Source organism: Cygnus atratus, chromosome 1 (genome assembly GCF_013377495.2).
Source record: "Cygnus atratus isolate AKBS03 ecotype Queensland, Australia chromosome 1, CAtr_DNAZoo_HiC_assembly, whole genome shotgun sequence".
NCBI classification, from domain to species: Eukaryota; Metazoa; Chordata; class Aves; order Anseriformes; family Anatidae; genus Cygnus; species Cygnus atratus.
The window spans coordinates 75,914,232-75,927,344 of record NC_066362.1 but is presented as its reverse complement, the minus strand read 5'-3'; the positions used below and the strand labels follow the sequence as shown (position 1 = coordinate 75,927,344).

At 45.6% G+C, this 13,113-nt stretch overlaps 1 protein-coding gene across 1 annotated transcript in view; it reads right to left on the bottom strand.

Moving 5' to 3' along the window:
• ITPR2 (inositol 1,4,5-trisphosphate receptor type 2) overlaps nucleotides 1-13,113 on the bottom strand; it is a 268,862-nt gene that overhangs the window by 4,692 nt on the left and 251,057 nt on the right. Inside the window, 1 exon segment of the mRNA XM_035540839.2 lies at nucleotides 170-331. Within this exon segment, the coding sequence (XP_035396732.1) occupies nucleotides 170-331 (162 nt within the window).

Here is a 13,113-nt window from a genome sequence, read left to right as displayed (position 1 = left end):
CAATTTCAGCCCAAATCCCTATCAGTGTGTCTACTCAGAAAGCTTACTGGAAGATAAAACGTTTCTAGGACAAAAGTCTCTTTTGTAACACTGTCCTGACTGCGACCTGAGGGAAGCCAGCGCACTCACCCACACGCGCTCAGGTTGCTGCCCAGGGCAGGGCACTCACCTGTTCCTTGAGCTCGGCAAGCTGACTGGAAAGCTGTTTTACGAGGCTCATGGTTGACTCCAGCCTCTCCTGCAGGTTCCTGATTTCATTTTGCTCACTGTCACCTTCATTGCTAACCAGAGACATGGCTCTCATCCGAGGGAACCAGTCCAAATTCTTCTCCTACATGGGGATGAGAGAAACAGCAATGTTAGTGATACTACTAGCAATGCTACTGTTGAATGAGACCAGAAAATGAAAACTCAGTGGGACTTCTACTCAGCAGACAACACACAACAAAGTGAGCTTAACAACCACTTTATCAAGCAGGTATTTCACACAGCCCTTTCTATTCTTCCCTCTGTCTACAAAGAAGGCACCAAGAGCAAAATCTTGGTTCTCCACTGGTGCACCTGGACTGCGGTGTGGGCTGGTACATCCACCTCCCATCTGCAGCTCTGGCATGCACAAATGCACGGGGAGACTTCTCTAGTACCTCCTCTGTGCTCCCTGTGCATTGCTTTGAAGTGCATGCGGGATGCATTTCCCCAGCACCTCTTCAGCCTGCTGGTCTCCATCTGTGTCAGCTGTCCCTGCAGCAGTGCTAGCGAGCCAACATCAGGAAAACGAGACAAGCTGCAGTCCTCTCCAGGCTGGCCTGGAGCATGCCTACTGCAAGAGCAGAGAGACCTCGGGTTGAGTTCAGCTGCCCACAGGGGCAGATTCGGGGTCCTGTGCATGGCTTGGGCTTCAGTGTGCCACTAAGACTGTACGTCTCAAGCAAACACAAGTACAGCCCCACAGCCAAGGGCTAACCTGCTAAGGACCAAGCACCACATGGATGTCCATGGACTCAAGCTATGAATCTAATCATAACAAAAATGTAAGTTGGGATGGTGTCTATCAGCATGAGTCTGAATCCTCAGAGACACACATATTTGTGTGTAGCATGTAACAGATGGAGACTGGAGGGTGCAAGCCTGGGAAGGGTGGCAACCGAGCAGCAAGCAACCTGATTCACCTTAATGCATGAGACAAGGGAAATAGGTCCCCTATCTACTGATGCATTACATCAGCGCACCTCTGCACTCCACCTTGGGGGGAGTGGGAGGATGTGGTTAGATCATATGCATGATGTTTTGCAACAAGCCCCCACAGACACGTGCACTTGAAAACTTTAAGAGAAATAGCATGAGCTGGAGCATGGTTCTTCCCGTCCCCTGCACGATGGATGGCTCCCCACAAGTAGCACTGTTTCCCCCCATTTCTACCCCCTCCCATGGGCAGATTCACAGGGATCCAAACATTTATGAGCCTGGGGAAGTGCCAAGTGAATACAGTTTTACTGTGCTTCCAGAGAGAGAGGGCTGCTTTTGACTATGCCATGCTCTGCCTCGACACCAGACCCTGCCCTCTGACAGAACATGGTTTAGAAACACCCAGGCTAACTCAGAAAGCTGCAGTGAGGATGGAAGCACTCACAGTGCTTATATTTTTCCATTATTTGGGTTAGCCCGACCCCCTCTGTTACACTGGATAAGCCTAAATGCAAAGCCATATGAGTTCTGGATCGTTTTCTTCCTTTTAACTCAACACTTCTAATGAGTTTTTGTCTGGCTGTGCAACCTCTGGTCCTGTCACTATGATGACAAGACGTCCGGGGAACAGGACGGTGTGCCCCTTCATTGCATTTTGCAGCCGACGGCTCAGTCAGCCGTGTGCACTGGCGGAATGAGGCCTTTCCTCACTGCCCACTTCTTCGAGCCTCGTGATCTCATTATGACAATTTGCTGTGGTTACGCATGATGCCATTTTCAATGGGTCATAACTCATTCAAATCAAAACCTGTTTTCACCAGCTCTGCTGGTGGAGATCACGTGCCTCCTCCCTGCTGGATATCCCCGTTGGACACATGGAGCTGTAGACTCTGATTTCTGCAGCAATCCTGTATGCTTACAAGACCAGCATTCATTTTCCACGAGCACGCTCTGATATTTATTTTAAATTTACTTTGGCTAGGATCTAGCAGAGCATTCATCACGTGCCTAGCATTAAGTGCAGGTGTAGTCATCTATACTAAGCTTAGTTTGTGCACAGCACTTTGCTGGATCAATGCCTTTTTTTTTTTTTTTTTTTTGCAAAACATTTGCCAGCAAATTTGTCTGCCACTACAGTCACAGAAAGTGAATTCAAAGGAGTTACAGTGAACAGAGCTGCAGTTGTGTCTGAATATTTCCTGGAAAGCTCTGATATTTGCCCCCATCACAGCTTCTCTTGCTTGAAGCACCTGAAGGTACCAACCTCAAGGACACATTGCCACAGGAGCCAGCTGAGAGGCTGAAGTCCTTTTTGGCAAGGCTCACCGCAATGCCAAAGTTTCTAAAGCCAAGCTGCAGAGGGAGAGGAATTTGAGACACCATCACTGTGGTTCTCATGTTTGCTGAGTACTGCTGCCAGGACTGTGATATGGACTTGCTAGTTTTGTTTCCCATTCGCCATTCCCTTGCTTCTCCAGGGCGCAAGGCAGAGACTGCCAACTGCCTTGGAAGGGCTTTTGCAGACTGACCCTCCACCACACCGCAGCATCCAGAGGCACACCACACAAACCCGTGTGGATGCCAGACATCCCGGCTCAGTCGTCTTGCCTCCCAAGGCTCCCAAGTATCACCTGCTTCCCTCCTCCTCTACATAACTTTATACTGTATGGCGAGAGGGGTGACCAGGAACAGGTGAAGACAGGGACAGGGCAGGCAGCAACTCACCCGCTGCCACACAGCACTGCGGTGCTGATGGTAGTTGGCTGGGCCAACTCTGAACCCTGTGCCAGCCCACCTTGGCCATCAGGAGCCCCAGAGTCCTGGGAGCTCAGTGACAGACACCGCTCACCCCCGTGTGTCCAGATCTGCCTTCCCAGCAGTGCTGGGGTAATCAGTCCCAAGAAAGAAATCCGGCTGTGGCTTAGTTACACACCAAGAAGATCTGGACATTATTTTGACAGGTTGTGGAGGATCAAGCAAGGGCTTGAGCCAAGTTCTAAGGGAAGCTGATGGGTCTGCATGGACTGGAGATCTCATAAAAAGAAGTTACTGACTTTTATAGCCGAGTGAAACAGCTGATCACAGGTCTCTCACTTGGTAGTCCCGAGTGCTGTGGAAGAGCTTTGCTTCTTGACTCTCGCCTGCATACACTTCCAAAGAAATCCAGTCCAGCTGTGTATTTTTGTCATGAAAAATATCAGACAACCTGTCTTTAAGTTAAAAATACTTATCTGGCCTTCGCCAACAATCCCATTACAATGAGCACACAAGTTACACTCCCTCACTGAATGGCATGCTTTTGCTTGTCAATATTATCATGTTTTTTTCATTGGATTGTGAATTGCAAAACTCTAGTATTATTAAAGGGCAGCATGAAAATCAGCTTCAGCGCATGGCCCTATTTGCTGAGCCTGAACCACAAACAAACAGCAATTGCCTCTGGGGACAAAACTTTTCAATCACAAACCTGCGAGGCCCTACAACGCAAATCGGAAAAGGTTCCCCTGCAGAAAATTTTAGTGAATTGGAAGTGTTCACGGGGGGACAGGCACTCTGTGACTGCTTGCTACAGGAAAGCTATTTTTACTCCAAGGTAATTGCTTGCCAATTAACTTGAGGTAGTTAACATGTTTGTACAACATCAAACGTTTTTTCTGGGACTTAAATATTTATGGGCTCAGTCCAGGGTTGACCTTGACCAACTAACACATGTTAAAGCTGGAACATGCCTTGTCTGCGCTGCAGGTGTGCTCCTGCTGCCCTCTAACTTGCTGCCACCTACCTTCTTGACTAGTGTGGGGACAGGACTTCGAAGTGTGTGAGCTGCCGTGCCTTAGCCATTATCCTTAGAAATCCATCCATTTTGCCCGAGATAGAATTCACACAGACATTTTGAGCCAACAATCTGTGCAAGCAAGGCAGGCTGCTGGTAGGGAGCAGGACAGACCTCTGCAAACAGCTGTCACAGGACTCAGTCTATAAGCAGCAACCAGGCTAGTGCAAGGTGGCATAACTCAAGCAGAAATGAACTCACAGAGGGTGAGCTATGCGGATGGAGCACTCCAAAATGAATTGTTACAAAGTACTGAAACCTTCTTTCTAAGCAGCTGGGGCTGAATGCAATATGTTTTTACTGTTATTTCATTCTCACACAAGATAGCTGCTCTCCTTAGCCCAACCACAGCAGCCCACCTACGGATCTCAGCATCTTCCCGCTACACCCTCCCTCCTCGAGCATGATGTGTGCCTTGCAGAATTCATATTTAAGTATACATCTGTGTCCAGGGCAGAGAGTCAGCCAGACAGGAAGGCTGCAGGGACAGAAAGGAGCCGCAGCCTCCCCTCTGTCAGTTCAGCTGGAAGGAAAAAAAAAAGGGCAGGTGCGGCTAGCCAAAAGGCTGCAGGCCAAGGAGACTGCACACGAGCAGAGCAGACATTTCATGTGGTGATCCAGCACACCCGCTCCCTCCTTCCTCCCCAGCAGCAAATTCCCCTGGCAGGACTCCATTAGGAGAGAGGGCTCACCCGGGGCGAGCAATTCTCTGCAAGGTACCCTGCATGCACATAGCCTCAAGGTGCCCACTGCAAGGGCACACACCTGAGAAATCACAGGGCTTAGAGGATTTGCTACTCACATTTGCCGAGAAACCTCACAAACCCTTTTTTTCAGAGAGGAACACTCAGACTAAAAATCTATGTTTGCCTCCTGGAGTTTTCTAAGCGACTTTCTCCTGAGCATGGATGAAGAAAAGAGGGAAGAAATTTGTTCTGAGTTTCTATACTTTTTAAAAAGTCTTTCTTGAGCCATCCCTGTCCTGGTGGCACGGCCAACTGGCTTCAGTTGAACTCTCATGCTGAGCTGAATCCATGCCTCCAGAGTAATTGGCAGGGGACGTTTCTTTAGGAGGTGTTGGTTTCACAGGCTAGCAGAGAGATGGATCAGCTGCAACCAGCAGGAGAGACTGTGCTGAATCTTTTAAAAAATAGATTACTAGATAACAATGAGAGAAAATAGGTCAAAGAGTAGGACAAGGGGGATGAAGTAGAGGAGTGAAGGCTGCTTAATGCATATTTTCTGCCTGTACCTTCGCCATAGGCTCAGAGTACCACACCACCACCAGCTGCACAAGACTTTCATTTCCCTAGAAGGCACTGCCTAGTGCAGCGACTCTTAGCCCTTTCTACCCCATGACCCCGTACTGCAACATGAAAACAGGCAGCTTCAGGACTTCCCTCCTATTCCCTTCCCTCCCTACATGAAAAGAACAGGAGCTGTGACTACTCAATGACTCCTCCTGGGTTGTGACCTCCCCAGCTGCCCTCGCCTTCCTCAGCCCACCACTTCCTCATCTTGCAGAAGCCATTCACTCCTTCGTGACTCAGTGAGGCCAGTACATGGCCATCAAGATTAGTTACCTCACAGCAAGGCTCCAGAAACGAGCACCCTTAAAGCACTCAGATCATCCCAGCTAGAGGCTGCCGAGGAGCACGAAGGATGAGCGTGGAAATTGCTACGAGGCTCAGTGTGCTGCACTGGGCTGCAAATGGAGCTCTGCCCCATGATGCGCATTTGCTGGCGTGTGCTGCGTGGATGAGAACTGTGGTGGCAGCCTGCCAAAAGCCTCCTATGGCTTTAGAGAGATGACCAGTGTGTGCTGGGGTGGTGAGATCCTGCTTCTGGGGCATTCAATGGAGCCACTCCTGGTGGCCTCCACATCCCACGAGTGGCCTTGCTGGGAAGCACTGCACAGCTCAACCTCTTGTGACTCAGCTGTGCCCTCAGACCTGTGTCTGCATGAACAGAAACAAACTTCAGACACTGCTGCTCTTAGGCAGGCTGTCGTGTCCTTTCAGGTACAAGAACTAGCATGGCCATTCATTCCCTTTTTCCGAGCCAGCACCTTGAAAAAATACTTTAGCTCCAGGTACAGAGAGGTCTATTTACTGAAAAACGATTCTGTGTGTCTGAAGCGTAAATAAGTCCATCTATTTCTTTCCTAGATCAGTTGCCCATATAAGCAGAGTGTGATCAGTCCAAGCTACCTTTTGAAAGCTGTTTTTTTTCTGCCTAGGGACTGAAAACTGCCTGGTCCTAAAACTCTAGCTATGTAGCTCCTATAGTCACCTTAAAAAGGGATTTTAAAGATTTAAGCTATCTTGTGCTTTAGATGACACAGGGCAATAACCACTTTGTGATTTAATCACAGACAATAATAATTTGGTTCAGTGCATGATTCAGCTAATCCACAATTTGATAAACGTTCACCCTAAACTACAAACCCAAATAGCTTTCTGCAAATCCTGTTTGACACTTTAATGTTAAGAATGTATTTGATAAGCAATCTGTGTGGTACAAAAATATAGGGAGGGAAATCAGGAATTGTTATGCAGCTAAATACAACCATAACAGTAATTCAAGGAAAATAAAAATAAACCTTGGCAATTACAGATAAATCTTTACGCAACAAGAAAACTAATATGTCTGGCTGGGTCTATACTAGATTGATACATCCTACAACTTCCACAGTGCATGGAAAAATATAGAAATCTGTTTCCCACTAAAAGAAGGTTGGAACTGTAATACAGACCCACAGTCTGCTTTAGCACTGTCAGTGATGCATTTACTTTCATTTTAACTTGGCTGAATGTTTTTGAGGGCTGCAACAGAATCTATCACCTGAATTCTGCATAACTGTGTGTTCTGCAGGACTGATATCTGGGCCAGTCAACTTATGAATGTCTCATGGAGTTTCAGTATCAGTGTTCTGGTTTGTGATATCCCCCCCCAAATATGGTGAGGAATGATAATAAACCTCAAATCTCTGACGGTGTATGTGGCAATTTTGATACTCAGCTTGAAACACTGTACAGGATCCTGCTTTTCCAAGAAAGAGACCCCAAAGTTCCTGCTCATCAAGCAGACGTGAGACACTGGCATTTACCTCCAAGAGATGAAAACAATCACAAAAGTATTTTCTGAATGTGATCTAGCACCACTGCTGTGGGCAAAACCATATGTAAGCGATAAGAATGTGAGTCAGTGGCGTGCCCTTACACTGAAAAAGGCCAACTGTATCCTGGGCTGCCCCAGCCAGGATGCAGCCAGCACGTCAAGGGAAGTGATCCTCCACATCCAGCTGGCACTTGTAGGACTGCATTTGCTGTACCGTGTCCACTTTGGGGCTTCCCAGTACCAAAAAAGACATTGACAAACTGGAGCAAGGGCTTATGAGAGCAAGCTGAGACAGCTGGGTCTGTTCAGCCTGGCGAAGGCCAAGGAGCAAGTATTGCCACTTGCAACTACCTTGGGGCAGAAGATGGAGCCAGGCTCCCCTCAAGGCACACAGTGCAAGGATACAGTGGAAGCTGGAACAAGGGAAATTCCAATTAAATTGAGGAACAAGGTTTTTTTAGTGGGAAGATGGGCACGTACTGGAACAGATGTCCAGAGAGGTGGTGAGATGCCCATTCTTGCAGATACTCACAATGCAAATGGACGAGACCCTGAGAAACCTGCTGCATCTCGATCTGCTTTGAGCTGGGGTGGAACTGGGGGGATCTCTGGCGATCCCTCTTAACCTGAATTGTTCTATAGCCCTATGCTAAGAGCACCCTGTGGAACACACTGTGACTCCCTTCCTCTCCTCTCTGACTTCTGCTGTCATGCTCTGCTGTTGGGTTTGCACCTGCCTGCTCTCCTTGGCAGGAATGGCAAAGCAGCCCTCTGCCACCGCAAGGGGATAGCGAGGAAAGTCAGTGCTCTGCACCGGCTGAGAAAGGAGAACCCTTACTCTTTGCACTGTTTCCTGTCCTAGAAACAAAGCCCCTGAATGAATTCTGGACCTGCAAAATAGGGAAATAATAGGCCAGGACAGCAGGAGCTGCACAGAGACATTTTCTGTGGCATTGTTCTTCCTTCAATTCTGAGCAACCTTAGCCTAGAGGGTGGAAAGCACAAACTGAACTAAGTAGCTTTGGCACCAGTGCACGAGGACCGTACCATCCAACTCCCCTCCAGGTGGAAACCCAGGGGACCTGCAGGTGCACAGGGACTGCAGCTGGCAGTGGGCTCATGGCACAACCTCTGTGAGCTCAGGGGGCCTGATCTTTCATCCCACCCCAGCACTAGTGGGCTCCTCCTCTCCTTGAAGCCACATTGGCTTCCCGTGTCTTTCTTTGCCCGTAGCATGTGTTCATTTCTCAACTGTTGCTTTGTTCTGCTGTTTCCATCACTCTGCCACCTTATCTCTATTGTAAATGAGAATTGATATTCTCCTCTGCACATCTTCAAAAATCCCAACACTACCATCTCAGGCTAGGTTTTGGTGCTTAATATGTGCGCCCTTAAAATAGATATAATTATAGATTTGTGCAAGATATGACTTTATTTTTCCACATTCCTATGTTTTTATGTTGTTAGTGGTTACAGGGCATGCTTTAGGAAAAACACTTCAGATTATTCATTTAAAATAATTAAATTATTTCTGATATAATCCCTGGATCTTGTGCATAAAGAAACAACATCTGGTACAGAGATTAGAAAATAAATGTTCTTGGCTTTTTTTTTTCTTTTGTTAAACAGATGTTGTTGATACAAAACACAGAACTGTAAATCATAGCCTGCATGTGGACACAGACTGTCACTACTGAGCAGAAATTTACTGTGGCTAGATAGAGATTTGAAACAGCAATGAATCACTGGCTTGCTAACTTTATTCACGTGGGTATGGTTTCAATATTCTGACATTAAGTGCACATGTCCTTAAAAAAAGAACCTTTTAATGGCAGCATGGGAGGCTCTGTTTTAGTTCCAGCTGTCTCAGTAGGGGAAGAACAGCATAATGCAATGGCCGTCTCTGTGCAGAGGCACCTGGCAGTTCTCCATCTCCTCCTTCACAGCTCACTGCAGTGCTGCTGTTGAGTTGCACAGGCTCAGTTCCTCCGATGCCAGGTGACACCTCTCAGTGGCTCACTGTGTAGGGCACCCCTGTGACAGGAGAGGGGCTGAGCTGCTCATGGAGCTCCACCACAACCACCACCGTGCCTCCAGCTCCAGCTTCATTCTCCCTCTCCTTCCCCCACTACTCTTACCATCATCTCGGCAAATTCACTGTTCACTTGCTATGCTGGCTCACATCTAGCTGAATGCCTGTGCTTTCCAATGATATTTCTGTTGACTGCATTTAAAGTGAACAGAATTATGGTGCTTATCTAGCCCCATGCCATTCCTATCCGCACACCACCAACCTGCATGGACTCTCTAAAGCCCCCATTCTTCTGATCTTCTGTTAGTACTGATTTCCTTTTGCAAAGCATTCTAGCAGGAGCACTCTAGATACTGAAATCCACTAATACCACCGCAATGTGAACACATCCTGCAGAATCATACCACTGCTGAGGACAGAGGGGTTGCCTGCTCCTTAGATACATACCTACTGTTCAGCTGGTAAGGATATCACAAATTTTGATCTCTTTTTGTCAATGTAAGTGCTGGTTTCAAACAGTGGATCATGGTCTAACTTGCCTGTTAACCTCCAAACCATGACCTTTACTTCGTATCTTTTATAGCATGGGATTCAGGCTCAGACTTGTCAAAATGTATGCATTTTTTTTGACATTTAGCTTTAATTCTCTGCCCCTGTCACCTTGCATTTTGCAAGTACTGTCCATTTTCTAGCTTTAGCTTCAATTTGGTGTAACAAAATCTTTGGGAAACATAAAGACTCAGCTGGAGACTCATTTTTCAGAGGCTCAGGACTTGACCTTGTTCTCAGCTTTGCACAGGCATAGCTTCACTGATTGCAGCGTGATTGTTCTGGTTTAGGATACTCCTGGCATCGAGGCATTTTCAATCCTGATCTCAGTGCTCTGCTTTGGGTCCATTTTAACTCTGATGTATTTTGCACATGGTGCAATACGAAAGGACAGCTTAAAGTACAAAATTTTCTTTCAAAATTAATTAGAATTATTATCTATCCTACATTACTATCCCTAATGGGCTGTAGAGAACAACTGTCTTTTTAAACAAAGATATGATTATGCATTTACCACACACTTGCATAAATGCACATACTCGAGTATTTTTCAGAGAGGAAAGAGATGCAGGTTTCTCTTTGAAGTGTCTCTTGACAAAACACCACCAAGCCATGGCCACCTTTCAGCCATATGGGCCTGAACACTACCAACATGCTCTGCAACCTGTTTTCAAACCACTTGCTGTGTTCAAATGCTCGCTCATGGCTTGTGGGCATTCCTCTGCTCAACTCTTCTGCACAACTCCTTGCCTGCACGCATGGATGCCAAGGAGAGGCACCTCTGCCTGTGGCTGGATGAGACACAGATCCCACCAGGTCCCACAAGGTACCTACTGGGACACACAGGTCACTTTTATTCCGAGTGACCTTGGGAAATAGGTGGAAACCAGCAAAACTGGGCCCTTGAGGTGAAACGTCTGTTCACTCAGGTTCATGACTGCCATTTTGAGAAGCTGCAGGCACAAATCAATAAAAGAAAAAAATGCTTTGCTACAATGTGAATCTCTATCTGCCAATACCGTACTTTCATTTAGCTCACTTGCTTGCATTGCTAGGAACATATTGAAATGGATCCTCTGTACAGATCTGCTGTTCCTTTTTTTTTTTTTCCAACCCAGCATTTAAATATGGTTCGTTCTGTTCAATTAAAACGTATTTTCTCGTAAGAACAAGCAGATGATCAGTTTCACAAACCCAGAGTTACAATTTTCCTTCAGCAGAACCCGGTAAAATGAAAAACAGAAACAAAACATTTTAATCACGTGTATAAAATACACAGGGTTCATTAAATATGATTTAAAGTTGCCTGTTTGTTTTGGAGACTCTTTAAGCTACTACTACTCCAAACTCACAGAACTGTAATGTGATTCCTGATCTATTGAATTTTGTAGGATGGCTGTAGTGGGTTCCATTATATATAAATTGGATGCAGCCAATTTACAATCTCCGATATATACTTTTATCTCAAAATGCCCTGTGAGGCAATTGTGTAAAGTACTTTATCAGGGATTGTTGTTGGTAATATTGCAAGATTTCATGATGTAAAAAATACATCAATGTCATTTAAATTGAACAAAATGATTCCTGTTTTTTTCTGTACAACATTTTTAACCATCTTCTCAACAAATTTGTTCAATAAATACTGTATGAAACAAACATTTTGCACTTTGTCCCACAGATATGATTTGCCAACCTGATTGATTTCTTTCTCTACAACTAATCTGATTTCTTTAGGCTATATATCTTCTCTTTTATTAAAGATGATGCAATCTTAGTTTTTTATCATACACACAACCACCGAACTAAAAAGAGAGAAGATTCCATGAACTAGCTTTGAAACCAAATCAAAAAAGCTGACAAAAATCTCATAAAGCAGATCCCAAAAGATAAATGGCACAATGAAACCAAAGTTATACAAATTCAGAAACTTATCCATGCAGAGTAATACAGACCTGTGGATTTTTCTTCCCACAACAGATACAGAAAACAAGCAACTTCATCATATCCATGAGACCTTGTAAAATGAGTTCATACTACTGCTGCACGCAATCCTCCCAATTCTTACTGTCTCTCATCATTGAGAACTCAGAGCCAGCACTACGTTTTGCAGCTTTTCCCCGTTCTAATTCCTGCAGAATCTCAACCCAGTATTTCAAGTCCAACCAAAGTTACACATATATTTACTCTTAAATGGCGTCCCTGGTAAGACAACAACCTCAGACTCATATCCCTGTGCTTTTATTAATGGCCCTTCTATCTTTGGGAAACTCAGAGTCCTTCTTTTCCTCAGAATCTGCAGCTGTCTTAGCTGTGGACAATTTTGGAGTGCCTTTCTCATTCAAGAAGCCAGAAGCTTAGTACCACTGTAATACAAAGAACAATAATTGTTTTCAAATGTTGCAATAGCATTCTCAAATAACACTGAAGTGTGCCCGTGTTTGTTGCTTCTCCTAGAGTACAAAATCAAATGAATTCAGTTTGTACGCTTTGCAACCTGATCATCACATCATTCCTCTGGGGCTGAACTTCTTATCAATATCCATGACCCCAGTTAAGGTCCAGGTTTCATTAGGTGAAGCCATATACTTCCATTCCCAAGAGAACACAGCCTCGGCTTCTGCACAACCGTAGGTGCTTATCCAATGCCATGGACAGCCTTTTCGTCATTTGAAATCAGAGAATAAAGGTCTGCCCACACACAGATCCATCTCAGGCCACATGCTTCTTAACAAAGGGATAAAAGATTGCTTTTGCAAGCTGCCTGTAAAGTTAACAGCTCCTGCCTCTGGCAGGTCGAGGAGGGAGTGGATTCCAGCAGGGAACCACAGCCCATGTCCTGCCAGCAGCGCTGCTCGGCTTGAGGACGCTCCAGCTGGAACACCTCCACTGGATGTTTGTGGGGATGTGCAAGTTTCAAGGAACACTGCCTCATGTCCAGACCCCTTCTTGAGTCCTTAAAGCCAGCAGCGAACAAACAAACAGGAACCCAACTCAACTCATTTATTTTAATTTGCAAATTGAATGAACTGTATTTGGAAGAAGGACAAGGAAGCTTTAACTACACTGTACTATCAAGGCAGAACCCATCCTTACAGCAGAATCAGTCCTTGAAGCCTAAATATTGCTCAACAGACAGGCAGCCATATCTTTCAAATGCAGAGGAAATCAAGCTAAGCTTACAACAGAGCTACAATACCACAGTGTCCAAAAAGACCAGGGCTGGGTATTATCAACTGACTGCTTCAGGGAAAAAAACACACATCTCAGGATGAATATACTTTTGGATGGTTTTAGGTTCCACTCTGTAAATTGCAATTACATTACAGCTTTGTATTCAGAAGTAATTTCAAAGGAGAGGGGAAAAAAGCCAGGCTTGTGCTTGTGCAGGGATCTG